At 34.0% G+C, this 24,594-nt stretch overlaps 13 protein-coding genes and 2 pseudogenes across 15 annotated transcripts, besides 1 other annotated feature; 7 read left to right on the top strand and 8 right to left on the bottom strand.

The window, feature by feature from the left end:
* Nucleotides 1–6,518: part of a mobile genetic element that runs on past the window's edge.
* TVAGG3_0959160 (uncharacterized protein) lies at nt 1,704–2,059 on the bottom strand (the record flags this gene model as incomplete). The annotated part of the gene is made up of 1 exon (XM_051253408.1): nt 1,704–2,059. A coding segment is annotated over one exon (356 nt), but the record flags the coding sequence as incomplete, so codon positions are not given.
* Nucleotides 2,259–3,337, bottom strand: TVAGG3_0959150 (annotated as a pseudogene). The gene has a single exon. A coding segment is annotated over exon 1 (1,079 nt).
* TVAGG3_0959140 (phage tail repeat-like family) lies at nt 3,382–3,966 on the bottom strand (the record flags this gene model as incomplete). The annotated part of the gene is made up of 1 exon (XM_051253407.1): nt 3,382–3,966. The coding sequence occupies one exon, from the start codon at nt 3,964–3,966 to the stop codon at nt 3,382–3,384; it is 585 nt and encodes a 194-aa protein (XP_051078981.1).
* On the bottom strand, nt 3,986–4,141 carry TVAGG3_0959130 (uncharacterized protein; the record flags this gene model as incomplete). The annotated part of the gene is made up of 1 exon (XM_051253406.1): nt 3,986–4,141. One exon carries the CDS (start codon nt 4,139–4,141, stop codon nt 3,986–3,988), a length of 156 nt encoding a protein of 51 aa, XP_051078980.1.
* Nucleotides 4,575–5,531, top strand: TVAGG3_0959120 (annotated as a pseudogene). Its single transcript has one exon. A coding segment is annotated over exon 1 (957 nt).
* Nucleotides 6,519–7,108: 590 nt separating the features above from the next.
* On the top strand, nt 7,109–7,693 carry TVAGG3_0959100 (uncharacterized protein; the record flags this gene model as incomplete). The annotated part of the gene is made up of 1 exon (XM_051253405.1): nt 7,109–7,693. The coding sequence occupies one exon, from the start codon at nt 7,109–7,111 to the stop codon at nt 7,691–7,693; it is 585 nt and encodes a 194-aa protein (XP_051078979.1).
* Nucleotides 7,694–7,696: 3 nt separating this feature from the next.
* Nucleotides 7,697–7,939, bottom strand: TVAGG3_0959090 (serine threonine-protein phosphatase family; the record flags this gene model as incomplete). The annotated part of the gene is made up of 1 exon (XM_051253404.1): nt 7,697–7,939. The coding sequence occupies one exon, from the start codon at nt 7,937–7,939 to the stop codon at nt 7,697–7,699; it is 243 nt and encodes an 80-aa protein (XP_051078978.1).
* An 18-nt stretch (nt 7,940–7,957) lies between these two features.
* TVAGG3_0959080 (uncharacterized protein) lies at nt 7,958–8,320 on the bottom strand (the record flags this gene model as incomplete). Its single annotated transcript, XM_051253403.1, has 1 exon — nt 7,958–8,320. One exon carries the CDS (start codon nt 8,318–8,320, stop codon nt 7,958–7,960), a length of 363 nt encoding a protein of 120 aa, XP_051078977.1.
* Nucleotides 8,321–10,460: 2,140 nt separating this feature from the next.
* TVAGG3_0959070 (uncharacterized protein) lies at nt 10,461–11,746 on the top strand (the record flags this gene model as incomplete). Its single annotated transcript, XM_001322475.1, has 1 exon — nt 10,531–11,676. One exon carries the CDS (start codon nt 10,531–10,533, stop codon nt 11,674–11,676), a length of 1,146 nt encoding a protein of 381 aa, XP_001322510.1.
* A 449-nt stretch (nt 11,747–12,195) lies between these two features.
* Nucleotides 12,196–16,769, top strand: TVAGG3_0959060 (nuclear-transcribed mRNA catabolic process, nonsense-mediated decay; the record flags this gene model as incomplete). The annotated part of the gene is made up of 1 exon (XM_001322474.1): nt 12,201–14,612. The coding sequence occupies one exon, from the start codon at nt 12,201–12,203 to the stop codon at nt 14,610–14,612; it is 2,412 nt and encodes an 803-aa protein (XP_001322509.1).
* Nucleotides 16,770–17,010: 241 nt separating this feature from the next.
* Nucleotides 17,011–17,430, top strand: TVAGG3_0959050 (uncharacterized protein; the record flags this gene model as incomplete). Its single annotated transcript, XM_001322473.1, has 1 exon — nt 17,054–17,302. One exon carries the CDS (start codon nt 17,054–17,056, stop codon nt 17,300–17,302), a length of 249 nt encoding a protein of 82 aa, XP_001322508.1.
* A 1,625-nt stretch (nt 17,431–19,055) lies between these two features.
* Nucleotides 19,056–19,666, bottom strand: TVAGG3_0959040 (pre-mRNA cleavage required for polyadenylation; the record flags this gene model as incomplete). Its single annotated transcript, XM_001322472.1, has 1 exon — nt 19,163–19,663. One exon carries the CDS (start codon nt 19,661–19,663, stop codon nt 19,163–19,165), a length of 501 nt encoding a protein of 166 aa, XP_001322507.1.
* A 60-nt stretch (nt 19,667–19,726) lies between these two features.
* On the top strand, nt 19,727–20,143 carry TVAGG3_0959030 (high mobility group box domain domain-containing protein; the record flags this gene model as incomplete). The annotated part of the gene is made up of 1 exon (XM_001322471.1): nt 19,745–20,023. One exon carries the CDS (start codon nt 19,745–19,747, stop codon nt 20,021–20,023), a length of 279 nt encoding a protein of 92 aa, XP_001322506.1.
* A 68-nt stretch (nt 20,144–20,211) lies between these two features.
* TVAGG3_0959020 (uncharacterized protein) lies at nt 20,212–21,855 on the bottom strand (the record flags this gene model as incomplete). Its single annotated transcript, XM_001322470.1, has 1 exon — nt 20,212–21,855. The coding sequence occupies one exon, from the start codon at nt 21,853–21,855 to the stop codon at nt 20,212–20,214; it is 1,644 nt and encodes a 547-aa protein (XP_001322505.1).
* A 1,456-nt stretch (nt 21,856–23,311) lies between these two features.
* On the top strand, nt 23,312–24,181 carry TVAGG3_0959010 (STKc Aurora domain-containing protein; the record flags this gene model as incomplete). Its single annotated transcript, XM_001322469.1, has 1 exon — nt 23,323–24,138. The coding sequence occupies one exon, from the start codon at nt 23,323–23,325 to the stop codon at nt 24,136–24,138; it is 816 nt and encodes a 271-aa protein (XP_001322504.1).
* Nucleotides 24,182–24,594: the final 413 nt, after the last annotated feature.

Genomic DNA, 24,594 nt, shown 5'->3' with positions numbered 1-24,594 from the left:
TATTCTAACCACTTTGGTGTCATTGTCTATCTTTTTAACTGTTTCAAACTCAATGTTTAACATATCTGTTCTTACATACAAAATAAAAAAAATAAATAAAATAAAACTAACTTTATTTTTTCTATCTTAAGGAATTTCATGAAAATTCACCTGTTGAATTTTGTATAAAAAGCAACCCGCTGTTTTCCGACGGTTGCTATATTCTTCACAAAATGCTTGTTTTGAGGTCGAGCCACTTTTGGCTCCACCTCTTTTTTCAACCAAAATATATTTTTCAATACTTTTTCAGCACTTTTCCGTAGTTGTATATGAAAGACAATTCGAGATAAAAGTCATAGTACAATGGAATAATATGTTGCACACCATTTGTTGTGAACCAAACTTGAAAGTCAGAGAAACTGTTACTAGGTGGTTCGTAGAATTTAGAAGCAAAGTCATAAAAGTCCTTACCGATACAAAGAAAACTGTTGTTGCTTGAACTGAAACTTGCATGACACATAACATTTTGAGGGTCGAACACATTTCTATAAACTGTCAAATCTGTTGGTGGGTATAAATTTAAACGGACCGTCAGGTGGTAATGGTTCGTTCTGGTTTAGTAACCGAAGAAATTGTGCCCAAGAACGTTTGTCTACTTCCCAAAATAAAAACTGTGTATCTCTTCGAGGGTTATTTTCAATCCTTTGAAATGAAACTGTGGAGTTCATCTTGTCATATTCTAGTTTCAGATAGTAAGTTCCGTTTAGTAGAGAGTCGTATTTTTCTTGCAATTCCCAATAATATTTGTTCATTTGAGTTTGAAAGTCATTTAGAGTCTTCTCAAGGTTTTCGTCTGAACGAACTGTAAAGATTCTCATTTCATCAAATTTGTCTATTAGACCATCATCACCTCTATACTGCCCATGAAAATATACTGCGAACATAAAAGCGTTAGTTCTTTTTGAAAACAAAACTCTTCTAAATCCTATTGCCTTTGCATCTGAAGGACTTTGAAGCCAACGAATTGGAAAGTCAAACCTGTAAGCACCGGATGAAATTTCTTCATCTGATATAGTCCTACCGGCATTTGTGAAGATATAGTCTAACGGTTTTGTATCTACTACTTTTGTTCTTTGTTTTTCAACCTGAAACATTTAATATATGTAAAAATATACTGTTTTAAAAAATGTTTTAAAATGGTATGCAATGTTTTACTTCATGCAATGTTTTATTTCATGCAATGTTTTATTTCTGTCCCGTCTTCAAGTACACCCCAGTACTTACGCTTGGAGAGAACATGAACTTCGGAAAATACCTTGTCTAGCTTAAAACAGCCCATCTTTTCACCGACTAAACCCATTTCAATGAGTTTGTTATAGCCTTCTTCGTTCGTCATGAGTGCGTCGATGTTCTCATAGTAAACCTTCACTTTGGATTTGACTTCGGAGAAGAATTTGTTGTAGTTGTCAAGGACTGCCTTTGCGAACTGAGGATAGGACCAATGTTCGACAATAGGTTTTACTGTGGTTACTAAGCCATTTTGACCTTCGGTGAACTCGTACTTCAAAACAAAAGGGGAGAACCTTTCAACAAAGTTGTCGACCTTCTCATAATGTTTACTCTTCATCTCTTGAGGTTTCTTAATGGAATATCCCCATGTCGAATTCATAAGCAATTTGAGTGTCATTGCAAGTTTGGGGTTTGAAGCTTTCCTAATATCATACAGTTGTTGTATGACTTTTCCAACTGTATAGTTCCTTCCTGGGAACTCACCATCTTCGTTTGGAATTCCAGTCGGGATATATTGGACGAACCTCATGTATGCAGCGTTAAGGTCGACATAGTATATCTTTTCGTTTGAGTCGAACTTGTCGCAACCAATGGGTCCAGTTCGTGGAAATTCAAGTGAGTCTCTTATCTTCTGAGAAACTTCGCCTGCTATCTCATAAACATCGTCGAAGCAACCTGTTTCATATAAAACCTTCTGACCTAACTCCGATGCTCTCCAATACAATTTGACGTCAATTGGATGTCTCAATGGAAGTTTGTTTATAGCATCTTGAAGTTCTTGCAACCTCATTGGAAGTTCTTCTGGTTCAGGTTGGTATCCGAACAATCCAACTCCTTTTGGAACAGTGTACTTCTTTTGTGCTATAACTTTGTCTGGAACAACTTTTGGTCTTGCTAACAATGAAAAGTTTGTTTCGTCTTTTGGTACAAAAGTTTCTGTCAGCTTGTCATCTGGAATTGGTTCCAACAAACCTTTCTCGAAAAGAATGTTTACAGCTCTGACAATGTTGCACTTGCCTTTTCCGAACATAAGACTTTCGTTCAACATGAAGTGGTTGTGGACAATTGCAATCTTCAACCATGGTAAGTCTTTGTCAACAACATAGTCGTCATGTGAAGAACCTTTAGCTGTAGGTATGTTGACTCGGATATTGACATTTGCCAACGGTGCAATTTTTGCCAATTGACCTCTGAGAATGTACCTTGTCTTCACACATGACTCAAGATACTTCATCTTCTCATCTGTAACAAGACCAGAGTTCCTGAGACATGTAAGAATACAAGGTTCATTGACAATTGTTTCAATTGAATTGTAAATTCCATACCTTGTCAAGTCAATGTCAGACTTGTTTATGAACGGGAAGTATCCAGCATGTTGTCTGACTGCTTGAGGGTTAGGTTGGTACCATTCGAACTTCACAGCTTAAATTCCTTCAATTGCATTCAAAATGTCTGAGTCGGAGTCAAACATTTGTTCTCTCTTTGTAGTCTTGAAAGCGTCAAGAAGTTGTGCGGCTGTTGTGACATTGCCATGTGCATAGTAAATGTGACCGTCCAAATCTGTTACGGTTAGTCTGAGATTGTATCCTTTCTTATTTCCGTCTTGTATGGCAGCAAGTACACCCATGAAGCCTTCTTTGTTCTTTCCTTCGTCAAAGTTTACTGTAAAGGTTCGACCAGATGTAATTTGACTTCTAACTTCACGGTACTTTTCATATGCATATCTTGTTCTTTCCATGGGAGCATGTGCGTCTTCACCTTTTCCTTTTTTCCTCCTCAAAGGATGCAATTGTTCGTCATGTTTCCAGTAGAACCTGGCAAAGCCGTCGTGTCCTTCAACTTGAGGCTCACTAACATCGAAAGGCATGTCCATAAGACGTTCTTCTTCTAACCTCTCTAGTCTGTTTGGATAATTTGCGCGTGCTGTTTCCAAGTCCATTTCATAGCGAAGACCAGACAATTTGTCATAGACTTTTATGGGTCTTCCCTTCCTATATTTAAACTTCTTTGAAACTTTCCAACCATATCTTTCTAACTCTGCTTTTATTCTAGCAGATTTTCTATCCATTCTATATGGGGGCATTTTATAAAAATAAAAAAATATTTTTTTCTTTACTTTACATAACCGCCTGCTGCCATAAGTCTTTGACGCCAACCCATACCAGCTAATGAAGGTTGACTTGGTTTAGTTTGGAAACTAACCTTTGGTTTTGGTTTATCTTCAGTTTTTGGCTCCCCTTCTTCTATCGGTTTTTCGTCACTTTTCGGTTCCTCTGACTTTACCTCACTTGCAGGTATGGTTGTGTCGTTAACGTCTTCATAAATATCATATGCCATTTGTTTTTGTTTTCCTTTCAACTTTTTGTGTTTGTTGTAAAGTTTAGAATATTTCGACTCTAAGTCAATGAGATGTTCTATAATGAACTGTTGGTCAGTGAAGTAAACTTTTCCATCTGTTGTCTCGAAAGCTCCTTCAGACTTCAATATTTTATTTGTGAGAGTCTGTTTCTTTTTTGAGATACTAGCCGTTCCATTTCTATGAAAAGTGACTTTATAGTTAGGGTTTGTATTTCCAGACCTGGCACTTTCTATTATTGAATTTTTCTCTTCATCTGTAAGTTCTTTGACAGGTTTTGACAATGGTTCTGAACTTTTTGTTTGTGGTGTCAAATCTACCGTTTCAACTTCTTCGGTCATTTCATCTCAGTAAAAAATTTTAGTTTGGTTTGTTTTCAACTGGTTGTTTAGGTTTTTTAAGTCGGTCTAAAACTTCCTGAGGTATAGGGAGGACTTGACAAACACGTGGTTGTGTAACTGCTGGAAGTCGACAAATCCATCTTGAACCCATTTGTCTCAATGCTGTATTGTTCATTTCATCTCAGTAAAAAAATTTACATTCCCCACGTTTGAGGCGGTTGAGGTTGGTTGTTGTTTACCCACTGTTGTGCATGGTTATATCCTCTGTTAAAGAATCTTTCACCTTGGTCCATATAGTGTCCTGCTTGGTTATAGTAGTCATTTGCTTTGTTATAGTAGTTTCCTGCTTGTCTTCATTGTCCATCCATCCTTGAACTTTTCCTCTTGTTTCAGGATTTGGAATAAGATTTGCTGCATCTCGTGCTACCTCCCAACCTTTCTGTACAGTTTGTATAATAGGTTGTGCTTTCTCTTTCAGTATACCTAATGTACTCAAAATCTTCCTTCCAATCCAAATGCACCTCTGGCTATTGTTCCCACTGCGGGCAAAAATCTGGATGCAACTCCTGCTAATGCGCCAAATAAACCCATTTCTTACAGGGTAAAAAATGACGAATCCAAACAAGGACCCTATGTTTCTAAGGCAACAAAGAAAGCACTCATGGTAAAAATCTTTAGTTCAACACCAAATGCTTGGTTTATGGATATCTTGGAAAACATTCCGAGGTATAGAGAAGATGGACCACCATACTGGCTAATATTTGTCGGTCAAAACACAAGATACTGTGAAGCCATACCATTGCAGTCCAAAAATATTTTAGATGTGAAAACTGCTTTGACAATATTCGTTGACAAATACCATCCAACAAAACTGACATCTGACTGTGAAAGTTCTTTCAAATCAGACGATATTAAAAACTATCTGCGTTCAAAAAATGTAAACCAATATTTCATTGTCGACCAAAACCATTCTGCTCTTGGTGTCATTGACAGTTGTATAAAAATCTTAAGAGACTTAAACCAACCACAAGGTGGTGAGGTAGATGAAATGTCATATGACGACAAATACAGACATTCTCCATGGCAAAGATGAGACAAGTTTTAAATATTTACAATACCCGTAAACAAAAAGGTTTGGGAAACCACTCCCCCGAAGAAATGAAAAACAACCCCGACTTAGAGAAAGACTATATATTTAATAGTTTAGTCAAAAGAGACAAACAAGAAAGAATGCCAGGCTTCAAACTTAAGAAAGGTGACAAAGTAAAAATAGAAATACCTAAACGCGACCCATATGAAAATACTATTGACTATGACAACAATGGGAACCCGACAGGTACTCGCATTCGTGTTCGTAAAATAGAAGAAAGTATACAAGAGAATATTATGAAGTTTTAGGCAAACATGGCAAAATGTACAAACTGCAAGCAGAAGATAAAACTACTATTGTCAGACCTCGTTTCAAACTTGTCAAAGTTCAAGGTGGTATACTTTCAAAGACAGTTCCTAACAAATATAAGACAACTCCTGACGAATATGCTAAAGAAGTTGAAAATGACGACTAAGCATTTCTATACCATGCACAAACTGTCATGTAAGGTGGCATGTATTTTTTACCTAGTCCTGTAGATGTTGTTGTAAAAGTATGTTGGTGGTTTCCTCCTGGTTCAGTTTGTCGAAAAGTCTTTTTTGCTGAATGGTTATAATCTGGAGATAAAACGTCATAGCCAGCTTCATACTCTGAGTTGTATAATGGGTGGTCTCTTAATGAGTGGCTATGGTCGCCAGAAAAAGTTTGTTGTACCAGAATGACTATGTGGTGGCAAGTTGTCGACAGATATCGTTTTACTTCCACCTGTTTTCTTTGGAGTGTGTGCACAATACAAAAAACTTTCGAGTATTTGAGTCCAAGTTCCAAAACCAAGTACTACTTCTGGTCTGGTAGAGTTCATTGACGTATAAATAGAACCAACTGGGTAAATGGTTTGAAGTATTTCTGTCTTTAATGTTTGAAGCTCTGTTTTGTCTGCTTTCTTGTCATATAAATCTTGAGCAGTGAATTTAATATTATGTTCATCCTCCATGACATAAACATCTCTACATCTAATGTTTCTCATCGTTGTTATGTCGTCATCCGATGTTAAACCTTGTGGAAAGTTAGGAGGTTTACAATATATTGCATCCCCACCAGTTTCTTCAACCGTTCCTTCAATATTTTCTATACCAACAGTTGCGAAGAAGCTATGTGTATGTCCAACGTCACTTTTCCTGTTTAAGGTTTCTTGTAAGTTTGTAATATTTGCAATGGTATGTGTATGTCCAACGTCACTTTTCCTGTTTAAGGTTTCTTGTAAGTTTGTAATATTTGCAATGGTATGTGTATGGTTCTTATCCGCTTTAAGGTCTAAACATCCTGAAACCCACCCTGTATCGGCTTTACCTTTTAAAATCTTTGTTGTCCGTTCATGGTACCATTCAACCCTTTCTATAATTTTTTCATCTTTTTCATTCACATATTCCTTATCTGCCTTCTTCACTAACGCACTAGCCACACGTGCTAACTCATCGTCAACATACTCTTTGTCAGCTTTGTTGTCAATATCTGCCTTCAAAAGAAGTTCATCTATAGGTTTCTCGTTTAAAGTTCTTTTTGTTGGATTTATACAAACAGTATGGTTCTTACTGTCTTGAAATAGAAACTCGTCTGTCATTGGGTTCATTGTCAGTTTTAAGTTTCCTTCTTTCAATGACTCAGATATCTTAGAATAGTTTGAAAAGTTTGTTGTGTTCTTATTTAGAGCTTGCATAATGAGTTGTCGGTTGTGTTGTATTTCTCTCATAGACGCTGTTTCATTTGACATTTTTATTCTAGATAAAATATGCTTCCAATAGAAAAAGAAAATTCAAGAGTTGCTACAACTAAACCATTAGATGAACTTTTACTAATGTCGGTCAAAAGTTTGAGACAGAGACCGTAAAGCATGAAGGCTATCGTTTTGACTACCCATTAAGATGGTTAAGAGACCCATCCGTCACAAAAGCTATTGGCTTTCGTAGAATGAAGTTTGTGTCTGTAGAAGATAAAAGTTTTCCATTTATTGTAAGGTTTCATATAGATTATATATCTGAAGGGAAACGAAAAATGTGGGAAGAAATTGAGCTAATACAAGTTGACCTTTCATCTTCTCTACAGACTGCGTTAAAAAATATAGAAGATAAAATAAATTCATGTTATGCAAAATATGCTGATGAATATGCAAATACCGAGAGCACACTTTATGTGAGAATTGTATATGACAAACAAAATTCACAAGTGTCATTTCAAATCTACGAAGACAATCCAAAGAAAGACGAACAAATATATACAGAATTCACTGCAATGTCATGGTATTATTTGCAAAGAATGTTAAATCAGAAAGTCAAACTTCCTTTAGCAAATATTTACAGTCGATATGCAAGAGATGAACCATATTTATTTAAAGATGTTTTCGACCCAGCTGCTATTATTGTTCATGCTTCATTTTCTGGCGCCCAAAACTCTTTCTTATGCTTGGCAAATGACTTTTACGAAAAACCTACAAAGTTATATGAACCACCAAGTGGAAGTATTTCAGACTTTCAAGTATGGTTTACTACAGATGGAAGAAAGAGAATAATTCCATTATACCACGCGTTTTACTTAGAACTTAGTTTCATATACAACTACTATCGAACGGTAAAAATATAATTTTTAATACGGTTGAGGTGTTGGATTTGGTTGCCAACTAGACTGTGGTGCAGGTTCAGGCTGTTGTATAACAGGAGCTTGTTCTTCTGGTTCAGGGTCTTTAGGTATAATACCAACGAACTGACCTACTCTTTTACCAATATTTTTGACACCGTTCCAAATTCCTCTTCCTACGGTTTTTATTCCATTCCATATACCTCTTCCAACATTTCGAAAGAAGTTTCCTATCTTACTGAAGAAACCCATTTTACTATATGTAAAAATCTAATGTCCGCCTAGTCTCTTACGTTTCCTGTTGAGTTCCATAGCATTCTTTAACTGGAGCTCATACATTCTGTTTCTCCTCTGGTAGAAAACATATTCTGGGTCAACTCCTGTGTTTGCGTCATCTGCATAAAGTTGTTTATATCCCACTTCAGGGTTTGTATAAAACTCTTTCCATCTCATATTTGCATACCATGGTGGCAAACCTAACGCAGCGTCATTTGACATGGCAGTTTGCATTTGTACATCTGTTGGCACTTGACCATAGTTTGCCATTGCAGTTTGTATTCTAACTTCATTTGGAATATTCTCTGGGTTTGGTTGTCCAGGTTGCTGTGCATTCGCTAAGTTCTGTGCGTCCATTTAATATTAGATAAAAATATCTCTTACGAGTACATATACTGGACATTTGCAGGCATTGGTTCATCTTCATATTCTCTGTACTTTTCTGCCACGTCAAATAAATAAATGACACAATGGAAAAAACCTAAAACAAGTAGTCCTATTTCAAACCACATTTACTTACTAATAAAATTTCTTTATTGTGACACTTTCTCCAGTTTATAGGACCTCTCTCATATTCTATCTTATCGTATCTAAACTCATAGTCATGTATGTCCTCTAACCATCTCATGACACTTTCCAAACCACTTTTATCGGATGTAAAGTAAAAGCATGGATGGTTATGTAAAACGTCTAAAGTTTCTAAAGAGTCTCTCAAAGTCCAGTCTACTTGGTATTGAAAATCCCATGTGTTATAGAACGGCGGGTCCACTATAAAGAAAACATTTTCCTTGTCTTTATATTTTTCATACAAATCTGTCCAATGACATCTCACAAACTCTATACCCTCAATATATTTTTCTATGTTCTCTTTGAAAACATTTGTATAGTTAAGATATAAAACTTTTGACATAAGTGTTTCAATGTCATGAACTCTTATAGCACCACTATATAATAGTCTAGCAGATATACTATCCCAGTCAATATACTCTGCCTTTTTCAAAACCTCTCTGACAGTATTTTCTTATCTAATGGTATACGTTCCATCTTACCTATAGGTATCTTTTCTTTTAACTCTTTCAATATTTTGTTTGTGTCTGGTATATGTTTGAGACGGTTCATATAGTTGTCGAAGTCATTGCATATAATCTTTGAGTCAGGAAATATTGTATGGCACAAATGAGATATATAGAAACTTCCACCGAACAAGTCTACAAATGTTAGACCATTCGGTAGTTTCTTAAGTTCTCTCAATAGAATATCTTTACATCTACTCTTATTTCCAAAGAAGGGTAACGGTGGTTTTGTAAAATTCATTTTATATATATAATAAAAATGTTTTTACCCGAAAAAGTGACAGAAAAGCGGCTTTTGACAGATGTTTTATTGTGACTTCTTCGTAAAGACTTTGTTGAGATTTCTTCGTAAATGAGTGTAAATGACCCAAAAATATATTTTAGGGTAGAAGGGTATATCTACCCCGTTTTCTACCCTCATTTCTACCCTCTTGAATTTTCATGAATTTCTTCGTAAAGACTTTGTCAAGACTTCTTCGTAAAGACTTTGTTAAGACTTCTTCGTAAAGACTTTGTTGAGACTTCTTCGTAAAGACTTTGTTGAGACTTCTTCGTAAAGACTTTGTCAAGACTTCATCGTAAAGACTTTGTTGAGATTTCTTCGTAAATGACCCTAGTAGTATATTTTTGGTGTAAATTTCATGAAAATTCAAGAGGGTAGAAATGAGGGTAGAAAACGGGGTAGATATACCCTTCTACCCTAAAATATATTTTTGGTGTAAATTTCATGAAAATTCAAGAGGGTAGAAATGAGGGTAGAAAACGGGGTAGATATACCCTTCTACCCTAAAATATATTTTTGGGTCATTTACGCTCATTACGAAGAAGTCTTGACAAAACATTTTACGAAGAAGTCTTGACAAAACATTTTACGAAGAAGAAGTCTTGACAAAACATGTACGTTCATGTTTGACAAAACATGAAAACATATATAATTTGTGAAAAGCTCCTGGAAGACCCGTATATATAAGAACTTCATTTATACTAAACATCTTCAGGGCTAGAAGGCACGAAGTGCCTGGAAGCCCCACTACCTTTTTTTTTTTTTTTTTTTTTTTTTTTTATACTGAGAAAGAAGATGAATTTTGGTATTTTTTTATATATATTAGATTTCGAAACTCATCTTTTGAAACTGAGAGCACAGAATACCTATTTTACTCCAGAAGGGATATGATAATGAACCCGTCAGATAATTTGATCTCTCCCAATTTGGAAACTTTATTACATAATGAGATAAACATATTAAAATATAGAAACTTCAAATACCTTAAATGAAGTTAATACATAATAATTCATTTCATCTTGGGAAAGTGAAATAAATTTTCCTTATTCGAAATCTAATTATAGGCATTGTTCTATATAACCGCTTTAACACACAATGCACTTAATTGAACAAATGTAAACACAATTAGTCTAAATCTTTCCAGCAGATCGACAATCAGAAAGTAAGTTCTAAATGTAGGGGGAGTATCTTTGTAAAAAAAAAGTTATACAATGGCGGCGAAAATTCCGAAAGTCTTCGGTAGACAGATATTGGAAGGACAGCTTGTCATAAGGAGAGGCCATAAGCAGCAGGAATTTGCAATTAACTTTGCTGTTGGACATGGCGAATTCGAAGTTTATTCTCAGGACTGGAAAAAGTGCTATCACAGCTTTCAAATTGCTGATGGAAGAGCTGATATGATCGAAGATAACCTTCTTCGCATTGAATACGCTGTAAAAGGCCAAGCATTCGACTTTTTAATCCGATTTGATCGTTGCGACTTAATTCTCAATGCATTTTCTCAAGCTCAACCAGATAGAAGAGGTGCAGGCGAAAACCAAATTACAAATGTGCCAACAAAAGAAATTTATGCCTTCGGCTGCAATTTGCCACCTGCAACAGCAGAATCAAGCTTTGTTCCATACCTCGAAGCTCAAGCACGTAAGAGATTACTTTTCCTTTCATCGTCAGTTGAAACAAATGAGCCTTTATTGGCTGCGATTGCCTGTGAATTCAGAATGCGTTTCCCACAAATAGAACCAGATAACTGGACAGAAGCTTTCGAAGTTCTTTGGTTCGAATTTGTCGCCTTTTGCGTTTCTCTATGGACACAATGCCTTAAATCAGTTATCGAACCTCATACCGGTCCAAACTCATTCGAATACTTCAGACGCCTTGCTGCATCCATATCAGCGCTTCTTGCCAAGGGAGCAGACGTCTTCAATGTCGATAGACGTGCGTTTTTAATTGCCGTTCGTAAATTCTTAGACGAAGGCGACCCAGGAGATATACCAGCTACTTCCAAAGCATTAGTTTCGGACGTAGAACTTGCTTTGGGCAACGTCAGAAAGAGATGGCTCCTTCAACTTACAGATATGTTCGAATTTACACAGCTTTTCTCTGTTAGTGTGGTCATTGCTTCCGCCGTATCTCCTCTGACCAAGGATATCTGCGTTCTCGCAGGCCAACTTTGCAGTTGGTCAATTTCAATGGTAAACAGCCTAACTCGTGGCCCGAGAATTCAGGACTTCAGAAATGGTATTGAAAAGCTTTCTGTTTCAGTCTTAAGAGCGAATGATACAAAAAGATATTCTCCTGAGTTTCATTGCACGCTAGCATTGTGGAAACTTGCGGAACTTGCAAGAGCAGTCGAATAAGAATCATTTGTTTCGAACATAAACTATGTAATTTTTCTGTATTATCAGTTATTAATTTTCAATTTTTTTTTCTATTTAAAAATAACATTTATTACATAAGCTTATCTCTAGATTTTTGCTGAAAAGCACCAGGCTAAATGATTTTGTTTAATTTTTCAAAATATTAAAATCAATTTTCACAAATATTTACATTAGTATAAGCTTTAAACGATTTTCTCTCAATATTTTCTGAAAGTGTTAGCTAAAGAGAGTCAAATCATGAAAATGAGTTTAATTTTATGATTAAGGCTTGCAATCATGATTGAACATGAATGCTATATTGCAATATGTATTAACTAACTTAACTTATATTAATTCTCTTTTTGTTTGGCGAATTCCTTAAAGAACCAAAATTAAGTCATTAAAAATTATAAATATAGGATGGTTACTCGACATAGATTGAAAATATAAAAAGAGCTGAAAATAGAGATTTATGCTTATCGGCGTGATGCACCGATATATTTTTTTTTCTGTATTGGCCAGCGATGACGCTTCGAAAATGCGCCTATTGTGGATGCTCTGAAGCAGAATGTTTGGCTGAAGTCCCGGAGTGCGGACTTTATTTTTGTAACGGAAAGGGCGTTATTCCTCAAAGCCACATCACGCATTTCTTAAAACAAACAAATTTATCTTCTTTTACTCTCCCACCAGAAAATCGATTTCATCAAGTCAAATTCGAATGCTATGTTTGCCATTCTACTAATGTTTTTCAACTCGGATTCGTCAGATTTCCGCATGATTCTTCTGTTTACATCACCTGCAGGCAGCCATGCCAATTTGATGCTGAAATTCAACGTGAGCCAACTCATACATTTCATCCATTAATCTCAAATGGTCAAATTTTACCCGAAATTGTCAATATTCCACCACCCGATAAATATAAGAAGGTTTCTGTAGCTGATGCACTTGCAGTCATTGAAAAGGTTAATCCTGCTGCCATTATGCCGAACATTGAAGCTGGTTTGGTCTTACCTGCCGCAAAATTAACTTATGATTCAGCCGAAGACTTCACAGGAATCATGAGAAAGTTTGTGGATGCAGAAAGAAGCGTCAGCCACGAGCTGGAGAAGCACAGACGCTTCGGAGACCTTCATTTCGAATGGGCCAACACAAAATCAGTCTCATTCAAGGCCAGGGCACCACTTCTGAAGCTTATTTCTAACGGAACATCCGTAATGTTTACTGTTGGCGATAAAAGCGAAGTCGCAAAAGTCATGGAAGTTACTAGACAAAGAACTGTACATTGTATCTTCTCGAAAGACTCTTCATTCTACACGAAAGACTTCGGAATTACTCTTACAGTCATTTATGGAGCGATTTCCTTCGAACGACAACTAAAAGCATTAGATATCTTCGAAAAAGATAAGAAATGCTGCCATTACATTATCAGAGATGCCATCCTTGGTAATATCAAGAATTTCAAGGACCATAACCGCGTAAAAGGCCAAAATGTCGAAATGGTCCTTCCATCGGGAAACGATTTCCCAATTCTGAACGAAAGCCAGCAGAAAGCTACGAAAACAGCTCTCAAGCAGCGCTTCACTTTAATCCAAGGCCCACCAGGAACTGGCAAAACTACAGTTATTGCAGCAATTGTAGCCAGTTTCGTCAAAGCAGGGGTTACTCCTGTACTTGTTTTAACTCAATCAAACATCGCAGCAGACTTCGCAACACGTAGAATCAGCCAAACAGGCGTAAATGTAATTCGCGTACTTGCATTCAACAAAGAAACAAATCCCAACGACGATACTAACTACGAAACAATACCAGACTTCGATATCAGACCATTTACCTCTCACGCTAAGGCCGTAGAGAGATATGGCGAAGTTTTCGAAGGTTTATGCCAAAGTTCCGACCAAAATGACAGGACACAAGCAAGAAATCTTGAAAAGGACATCATCCGCGAATACCCTGTTGTCTGTACTACATGTGGAAGCGCTGGCGGATCTCGAATCACCTCTATGAAGTTCCCTGTCGTAATTTTCGATGAATCCGGCCAAGTATTAGACCCAGACATTGTCATTGGTGCAACACGCGGTGCTCAACAGATGATATTAGTTGGAGATCACCGCCAGCTTGGTCCTGTCGTTCTTTCGAAGAAGGCAATCAAGTCCAGATACGATGTATCATTGATGAAGCGTCTTACGGCCTTAAATGTCCGACCAAGTGTCCTGACAATGCAATACAGAATGCATCCTTCGATTTCTTCATTCCCTTCTGAAGCATTCTACATGAAACTCGTAAAGGATGGTTTATCGGCTTCAGATAGGAAGTGGCCAAGACCAATTTTGCCATGGCCCGACAAAGAATCGCCAGTTATGTTCTGGAATGTCGATTCCCGTGAAGAAAATTATGATTCCGCGATATCGTACGTAAATGTCAAGGAAGCAGAAGCAATTTCCCAAATTGTTGACATGATGTGCAGAAATGGAGTGAAATCAGGCGACGATATAGGTATTATTACACCATATACCGGTCAGCAGATGTACCTGATGGATTCTCTTCCTTCTCTCTGCAAATACGCGAATGATGATATCATCCAAGAGATAGAAATCGCTTCTGTTGACGCTTTTCAGGGAAGAGAGAAGAATTTCATCATATTCTCTTGCGTCCGAGCCAATGATATGAATGATATCGGCTTCATGCGCGACCAAAGAAGACTTTGTGTCTCTTTGACAAGAGCCAAATACGGTTTGGTCATCGTTGGAAACGCTGCAACCTTCGCAAGGTCTTCTATTTGGTGCAAATTAATTCAAAATTTGATGAACAGAGGTTTGTTCGTCGAAGGAGAACTTTCTGCACTCAAGAAGTCATCATTCACTGCATTAGTACAGGAAGAAGAGGGAAGCGATGATGATGTCGCAGTTGAAGAAATTGATTATGAGATGGTTTACTAGATTTAACTTTTATTTTGAGTTTATTACTGATATTAAAAATATATGATATTTGTTATATTTATTTGTAATCTTCATGAATTTTCAATAATAGAGGAATTGAAATTAGCAGTAGACAGAAAATTTGTTAAACAAAACTACTAAAACCAGCATAGATATTAATAATTCATACATAAATCTTCTTTTGTCATAATATAATTCAAAATCATTTCAGGTTTTGAAAAAACTTAAGCCTTTGTTAATAATGGTTGTAATTCTTCTCGAATCTCGACATTTAAATATAATGAATCCATGGCTCCAATAATAATTACTAATCTTTGCATATAATGGAACTATTTCTTTTCCTTCTTGGTATACTGTATTGAGTCAAATCAAAAAGGAGGCAGAAGGGCATATTTTGATTGTATCCATTGATTTCTATCAATAAAGTGCCCATTGTGATTCAAAATGGAAACAAAGATCGATGCTTAGAACTTTATCTATAATATATGCAAAAAAGAAATGGGCTCCTGAGTAAAGAATTAGTTTTGTTATTGACTCGCTTATAATTGGTATCCATATCACAAAGATATGATAAATGAATAAATATTTGCACTAAGCAGCGGCAACAGATCAGGAAATGTTAGCTGGTTTTTGAAGAAACTCAATAAAAAACTTCAATATTTTTTTTTCTATTCTTTTCAAAACTCTTATAGAATGAATCCATCATATTTCGTTGGATCTGGCCATTCTCCTTTCTTAATATAGTACAAACCTATTTCTGTAGCTGTCACTAACCTTTTAACATTAATATTTCCACCGCGGCTATTAAAGTGAGTAAATTGATGGCCAGGATGTGCAAATACAACAGTTTTAACATTGATGACCTGCGCTTCAAGGTAAACAGAAAAGTCATAAATATCCGTGCAAACTATCACAACACAGGTGTTTGGTTGCATAAAGACCATTTTAAGGCCATTGCTACCTGTTACAGTTATAAGGAATTTAATAGATGCATATAATTTTGCAGTAGCATTGAGATTGTTAAAATCATCATTATGATATTCCCAATTTATATCAAGAAAATTGGATCTAAGTGCATGCATACATTCATCACTGTTAAGTATTATACGGCAATTAACTCTATTTATAAAAGCATATCTGGTTGGAACAATATTCTCTACACCAGCTCCTTGTTTGAGTCTTTTAGATAACTTTTCATAAGCCGGGCCATAATGAACTAGATACGGCTTTGGACGAGATGCAATAAGAGCATATTCTGTTCGTATCCATTTCTTTCATTCAATAAAAAGCACCTTGTGAGTCAAATTTAGCAAATTGAAATACTCTATTTTGTAATCAATTTTTTCATTATTAATGATGACTGCGTCTTTCATGAATTCATCAGGAATCATCATTAGCAGTGTCAATATATCTAATCCGAAGTGCCCATAAACTGGGTGCATATGATTTATAGATATTACCTTCGGAATAAATCTAACTACAGACCCTGATTGCGGCCCATAAATTATATCAGGGCCTGTAGCAATTTTGGTATCAATTATATGTGTTCCATTTGATATATCGCCATTTGAGGATACATAACAACCTTGAAATATTGTGAATCTACATTTCAATTTATTGGCCCATTCAACAATTTTTGAGGTTCTAAATTGGGGAATTATTATTTTGAAATTTTCGGATATATAATTGTTACTTCCTATGGTGTGCATATATTTGTCTTGCTTAAAATAAAATCCCATATTTGATATCGGTTTCGATACATTTTGATCAATACCTATGTTTTGAAAAACATCTTGGGGACTATATTGAATGCGTTTGGAGCATTCTATTCTTTCAACAAATCGTACATATTTGATTCTTAATGTAAAATGATTAAAAACTTCTGATCGGATTTTCGGATTTAAAAAAGAATATGCAAAAAGGACAAGCACTACAAGGTAATGAATTGTGTCACTATGTGCATTGATACCAAGTGATTCCTCCATAATTCAAGTCTTTTCTAAAAATTATGACGTTTTTATTTATTGAATGTCAAAAAGTGGCGCAATACAGAAAATGGAAAATGGCTTATAAATTGAGTAAATTGTACCTACATATCCATTAAAAATCATTTTTCTTATTGAACTTGCTCTATTTATATAAAATACTATATTTTGAATCGATGTTTCATATTCATAATGAATTGGCTATCCGGCATCTCATCTACAAGAGTGACAATCAATCCCTTCATGTAGCAATGGAAGTTTCGGGAATCTCTAATCATGATCTGATTTTTTTTTCTGATAAAGGAACAGGATGACGATTATTTTTCGGGAAAAATAAAATCTTTCGCTTTCAAAATTTAAAACATGTATCTGTTACTCATTCATATTTTCACATAATTAAAAATCGGCAACTTCACACGGATAGGCAATATGACGATAGCGTCACTTTTCCTAACAATGTTTTTCCTTTGGCTTATATTTTATTCCCTTGTCAACTCTAGACAATTAACTGCAGAGGGAGGAAATTCAACAAGTGGACCAACAGAATCACATCACGTTCCAACACTTACTGGCGTAATTATTACAATGGTACTTGGCACACTTTGCATTTTCTTAACAATCATTCCATTATGTCTCATAAAACAAGAAGAAGAGTTCAAATACGATCCTAGTAAGCCGTTGTTAGGCAACGCCCCTGTTGATTGAAAAGTTCATTCACTTATCTTTGCTTTATATTAGATATGCTTGAATGTCAAGCAACTTTACTTCATAAAAATTATAAGTTTAACTTACTATTAATCTTTATATCCATTAGAAAATACCATCAATATCACCAACCACATTTTTTCTTAAGATATACATAATTTTCTATTGTGTAATACTTTAATATGTTATAATACATAAATTTATCCTTTCTTGTTTAAGATGATACTACCGAATATCATTGTTGATACAAATTTGCTTTATCTTAAACTAGCTATAATGGAACTCTTTAGAATATAATTTCCTAATAAATTTTTGAAGCAGTGGAACTGGATCAACTTCATCATTTTCGCATAAACTAAGGTCCTTTTTTCATTTAAGGTACCCTATTCAAAAAATGAAAGGGGGTCCCTCACAAAATTGAAGGGGTACCATTCAAATTCTATCGAAATAGTACCTTAATTAAAAAAGCTCTCAACCGGTACCATTCAAATTCCCTCAAAAATATTGAAAAGATTTTAGGTATGCTGCTAATATAGTTAGTAGCATCATACAGAATGCATAGACAAATTTTTTACTAATTATTTTTTCTTAGCAATTCAAATTCGAGATCGCTTAACTATGCTTAGAATCATAAGCATAATAATTTTGCAAAAGGTATGGGAATAATTTGAAAATTAATTTCAAAATTATTAATACTAGTGCAAGCTAGTGTAAGCATGTAAATGCATATTTGTGCACTGATTCGATACTCTTTTTTGGAAATTGTACTTTATCTTAAATTTCGAATGCAAATTTTTTGAATATGTGTATTGAAACTGTAACCTTTTGTCTAAGTTGCATTCTAATATAGCTCGAATTCTAAAAATGGGACTTTACTCCTCTTTCTTTGAGAAAATTTTAGACAATAGCCAAATTGCTAATTTTGTTGGAGTAATACCTGCATTGGGAGGTATAATATATTGTTCAGGGTTGAAACAAGGAGGTAGTTAGTGATAAAGCATAGTTACCACATGAAATGCAGTAAAATTTTGAGTCTAAACGTCTTTTAAACCATCAAGTATAAATTATAGAAAAAGATACTTTATATATAGTTAAAATAAAAATGATTAGAAAATAGCGTTTTTGATCAAAATTTCAAATTTTTATTTCCGAATATCTCTATTTGTGTCTAATTAGAGACATTTCTATAATTTTAGTGCGCAGCATATGCAATTCCTCTTTGGTTATTGCATTAATTTCTCAAAAAGAAAAAAGTCTTCAATAATTTTTTCAACAATACAGTACTAAAGCTAAGAACTTCTAAACACATGAAAAGTTATATCATTCTCGTTAATATGTAGATTATCAATGAAAAGAATATTGTGAAATTTGAATATTTTTTAAAATAGAATGTAGAAATACTTATCAATGCTTAAAATAGAGATATGTGAGAGCTAGATCCGTATTTATTTACGTTTTCGTGCATATTTTGAATATCAAATTAAATTAATTTTGAAGATTTTAGCATCTAAAAGTATTTAATGCCCCTATACAAGCAAGGTAATTCTTACATGTCTTAGTAAGTCCAAACTTAATGTTTTATGATATGGGCCTGACCTCTCCATATGGTGACGATAGAAATTGAATAGGGTACCTAAATAAAAAAAAGGAGTTTATTTCTGTCATATAATTAATGAAATTTCATATGGAAGAGAAGTTAATGTTGTGTACTGTTAAGAAAATAGTAAAAAATTGATCTTTATTAAGAAGAAATGGCGTTATTACGTCTAATAAAATTTTTTATTTAGTAATTTAAATAATAAAAACATTTTTTATATAATATCAGCTAGAATGCACAAAATTAAAATAGGAACATGCAATTTATACATTTTTGTCTATACCTGAATCGTCGATCCATTTTGGATGAGCAAATAGGCATTTTGGACCATCCGGACAAAATCCTGCTAAGTAATTTAAGCAAACTGCATCACGAGGTGTATGTTTTCTCTTGCATTTATCACCATGTTTGCAATAACCACGAATATAATACTGGCAATCAGTTCCGATTCTATCAGTAAGTTCGTGACGGAAAATGCATTCGAATTTGTTCGAGCACTCGTGATATTTTTCCCAGAATTGACATTTTTTCATTCTATCGATATCGTATTCATGTAATGATTGGCAACGATCACCATGGACGCAGTGGGTGTTAACCCATTTATCGCAAACAACTTGATGGAAACTGTTTCTATCTTTTTTTGATAATTTATTAATGTAATCTTTTAAATCATTTTCTTCATTTTGGTCAACCTCTTTCAAGACAGACTCGAACTTAAACTCTAAGCTCTGTTGCTGGTTTTGAAGGTTATGAAAGTACCACATTTATAATTTTAGAAAACAATTTACAATAATCGTCGATTTTGATAATTTACAATAATCGTTGTGCTCTAAAGTTCTTAAAAAATGACTTTAGCCGTAAGACAATCAGCTTATAATGTGTTTTGCTCAGAAAAGCGTGCAGAATTGCACGTTCAATATCCTCAGAAGAACTTTGGCGAGCTTGCAAAAATTATTGGTAAGCTTTGGAAGAAACTCACACCAGAAGAGAAACAACAATACGAAGCTAAAGCAGCAGTTGTAAAAGAGGAATTAAAGATTGCACGTCAGCAAGAAGAGGAAGAAAAAAAGAACAAAATTGATGAAAAACCAGATGATTATATTTCTGATACATATAGTGACTAATTTAATAAGACAGTCATGAATTACGAAAATATGCTTTTTATGGAAAGAAGTATATTCGAAAATTTGTTTTATATAGAATAAAATATTATAATACATGAATGAATAGAGAAAACACATTCAAAAGATTAAAATAGTATATATTTATAAATAAACATCTATAAAGATTACAAATAAGAAAGAATATAACATTACAAGAAGGATTCATCAGTCGCGAGCATTGCCAAGTCTTTCATTAGCTCATTATGCTGATAATAATTGTTTCTCTCCAAATAATCCGCAATTTTATCGCCCAAATTTTGATCATTATTTGTATTGTTATTATAATCAATTTTGAGCAATGAGAAGTTACCTAGCAAAGCATTGAGAATCTTATTCATTCCATTAACAGTAAAATTATTCATAGATATATCTAAATAAGATAAAGACGCGTTAGAACCAATTCCTTCTGCAATGTAAGCACATCCCTGATCATCAATACCGCATCCACTCATAGAAATCGAATTCAATGTTGTGTTCACTTTCAAAAGTTCACACAAACTTTTCATGGCCTCAGAATTTAAATTATTCTGAGAAACCGTCAATTTCTGAAGAGTTTTATTTTCTTTGAGGGCGTGGCATATGGCTGTGAATCCTTTCTTGGTCATATCGACATCCATTAGTTCCAAAACCTTGATTGACTTATTCATTTTCAGTTTTGAAGCCATTAAAGCGATAGATGGATCTCCAAATTTATTTCCACTTAATCTGAGAGTCATAATGCTTTCATTCTGCTCAAAGAGATCACTGAACATTGCGGCTCCACGGAAGTCAATGGAATTGTGTCGTAAGTCTAAAAATTTTAATTCTTTGTTTCCGCTTAATGCAACTGACAATGGCCAAAGGCCTTCGCTTGCAATAACGTTCCTAGAGATGTCTAGGTATTGTAGTGTGGTATTTTTGTTTAAGCAAATGCTGAAATAGCTTGAGGCGCTGCGTGTAAATTTATTCGCTCCAAGATGGAGTTTCGTAATGGATCTGTTCTCTAAAATCATTCTGGAAATGTAATAGGCGGCATCATCATTGAGTTTGTTGTATGAAAGAGCGAGTGTTGTTAAACAGCGGTTATTTTTTAATGATTCGCATAATTTTTGTAGTAAATCTGTAGTAATATTGCAGCTCCATAAATATAAAGCTTGAAGACGACAGTTAGCATCCGAAAGCATGCTTCCTAGTGAGTAAATAACTTTTGCTTCAAAACGATCTTGTAAAAGTAATGTTGTTAACGTTGTATTATTAAGCAATGCGTCGGAAAGCTCAGCAGCACCTTCTTCTCCGCATTTACAGTTGATTAAATCCAACCCACTAAGTGTACGATTTTTCGTGAGAGCAAAAGCAATTGCTTTGACACCAGCATCTCCTATATGATCATTCCCTCGTAAATCTAGCCATACAACAGGAGCATTTTTTTCAATCGCTCTTGCAAGCGCTCGTGCGCCCCTAATATCAAAACTATTTTTACGAAGAATTAGCATAATGCTATCTCTATTTGGTGGTAAGGAAATTAAGACATTTGAAAGGTGTTCAATCGATTCATCATCAACATCATTATCAATAATTTCTAAATGCGTGAGTTTTGGATGCGCTTTAAGTAAGTCGAATATCCTCATGCAAATACGTTTGGAAATTTGATTTTTTTGTAGAGAAATTTTTGCAATGAAACTATTAGCGTTTAAAGCATCGATTAACTTATCAGCAATAATATCATCCATTCGGACATTAACTAAATTTATCGAGTTGATAATCGGATCGTTCCTCCTAAGCATAGGAATGATCTTTTCAAGGCGCTCACTCATTCAACTCTATTTTTATACACACTCCTAAAATCATACCATAATTTGGGATATTACGTCAGACCGTTAAAAAGGCCAAAATAAATAACTTTTAACTCAGAGAAACAAATAACAATAAAAATATCAATTTAAAATGATTGTAATCTGCTTATAACTAGAATGACTAGAGATGAAATCGTAAGTTATTAACAATGTAATATGAAATGTTCAATTTGAATATGAAATATTCCAGGAAAAATTAAGAAATTGAGTACACCTTAGTTAGACTTACATTTGTAATAAACAATGGATGTTTTTCTGAAATGAGAATTTAAAAATAAAATAGATCAAATTTGCATATAATTTATTTGGAATATGAAAGTAAAACTCAATTTGAGATGAAAAACTACATAGATCTTCGTTTAGGTAGGCATGACAAACTATTATTATGCAATTTGTTATATATATTACCATTCCATATCAATATGAATTTGCTTGAATATCGAAACAAATTCATAAGAGGCTTTTTCTATTACTATGCGATCCAATAAATGTAATACCAATCGCTCAGATTCTCATTCTTTAGTGGGACGAAAATCATTCGGAAATAAAAAATAGGGAAAACCGCAACCACTTTTTTTAATCACGATTTAAATATATAAATCGCGATTTTTTAGAAAAATCACGACTTTTTTAAAATCGCGTTTTTTAATGAATTGCGATTTTATTGTGGTCGCGATTTTTCAAAAAAATCGCGATTTTTATGGAAAATTGTGATCAAAATTAAACGCGATTTTCTTTATCAATCGCGAACATAGAACAAATCGGAACCATGATTTTGGACCTCATTAAGCGAAAAGGTCGCAATTAAATTCAATAACAAAGCAATTCACAAAGGTTTTTTGAATCTAGAATGGCTGTTTATCCATTTTAGACTGCTCACAATATGGTTTTTCTGCATACTTGCCGAAATCAGAGATCTAAAATCAAACAATCTCGATAACAAATACCTCAATCCCACTTTACTGGTCAAAATCCTTGAAGTCTTACTTTACTGCACTAATTAATCATAATTTACCTTTAACTAAAAAAATATTACATAAATCTAACAAAAAAACCTTTAGCAATAAAAATACATTTGCTCAAGCCTATCGGCAACTCAAATCTAAAAAAACTTTTTATAACATTCTTATTACAATTTTTATTTTATTCTTATATTTATATTTTTTAGTTCACTTTTTAAATAATGATCTTTAGATTGAACCAATAACGCGATATTCCATATAAATCGCGATTTTTTTGAAAAATCGCGACCACAATAAAATCGCAATTCATTAAAAAACGCGATTTTAAAAAAGTCGCGATTTTTCTAAAAAATCGCGATTTATATATTTAAATCGTGATTAAAAAAAGTGGTTGCGGTTTTCCCTAATAAAATCCTAAAAAAATCGTAAAGAACGATAGAAAATTTTAGATTTTTTTTACATTTCTATGTCAAATTCACAAAGATATTGGTCAATAGATGATTTTGATGTAGGTGATGTAATCGGAGAGGGTAGGTTTGGAAAAGTATTTGTTGCAAGAGAAAAAAAATCACGTTTTGTCTGCGTATTAAAGATAATCCGCAAAAAACTTTTAACAAAGCATAATCTTGAGAAACAACTGATATCTGAAATCGGATTACACTCGAGTTTCAATCATCCAAACATTTTACGACTTTATGGATATTTCTTTGATGATGAAAGAATTATGATGATTCTAGAATATGCAGCACATGGAACTTTATCAGATCTACTTAAAAAACATACCAAATTTGATGAACCAACAGCAGCAAAATACTTTAAACAGATTTTATCTGCTGTTGAGCATATACATTCAAAAGAAGTACTACATAGAGATTTAAAGCCATCAAATATTATGATTTCACTAGATAATACCCTATTACTTGGCGATTTTGGTTTTGCAATTAAAGGAAATGCTCCTGCAGGAGAAATTGTAGGAACACTAGATTATATTTCTCCAGAGATACTTAACAATAAGGAGTATGGCCGCTCTGCAGATGTTTGGGCACTTGGATCGATTCTTTTCGAGCTTTTAACTGGAAAATGCCCATTTGAAAGCGATGATCCAAAAGAAACAGTTCGTAAAATTCAAAACGCAGAATTTTCTTTCCCTGATTATATTTCCCCATTAGCTCGTAAATTAATATCTTCAATACTCCAAATTGATCCTACAAGCAGACCAACAGCAAAAGACTTATTAAATGATCCATGGATTACCTTTCATACTTCTTTGAATAATTCGTGAAAAATATCTTTGTTATACTAGTTTAGTTGTTAAATAATAACCATAAATTATTTCTTTTTGTATTTTATAAAACAAGAAACTCAAAATTCTTGGAATAACATGAATTAAAAAAAATTTCATAGATTTCCCATGACTCAATCATCTATCGTACCTTAATAGTATATTATACAAATATGGTTAAAATCTTTATGAGTCTAGAGATATTTGTCCTCTAATAACCAAAATATAAATTGTTTCTTGAGAAACTGTCATTTACACTAAATAGTTAAATGTACGTATAATATATTTGTAATGAGTCATTTTGATCAAGCTATATTTTCGCTCAAATCTTCAAAAATCAGAATTCAAATCGCAAATATAACCGAGAAAATAGACAATATGTACTTATAATGTTTATTTCCATGTTCAAAAGATCCAATATTATTTCAATTTAAAACAAATAGATTTAATAATTTT

The sequence above is a fragment of the Trichomonas vaginalis genome, chromosome I, assembly GCF_026262505.1.
Source record: "Trichomonas vaginalis G3 chromosome I, whole genome shotgun sequence".
NCBI classification, from domain to species: domain Eukaryota; phylum Parabasalia; order Trichomonadida; family Trichomonadidae; genus Trichomonas; species Trichomonas vaginalis.
The sequence above is the reverse complement of the archived record's forward strand: the minus strand, read 5'-3'. Positions and strand labels throughout refer to the sequence as shown.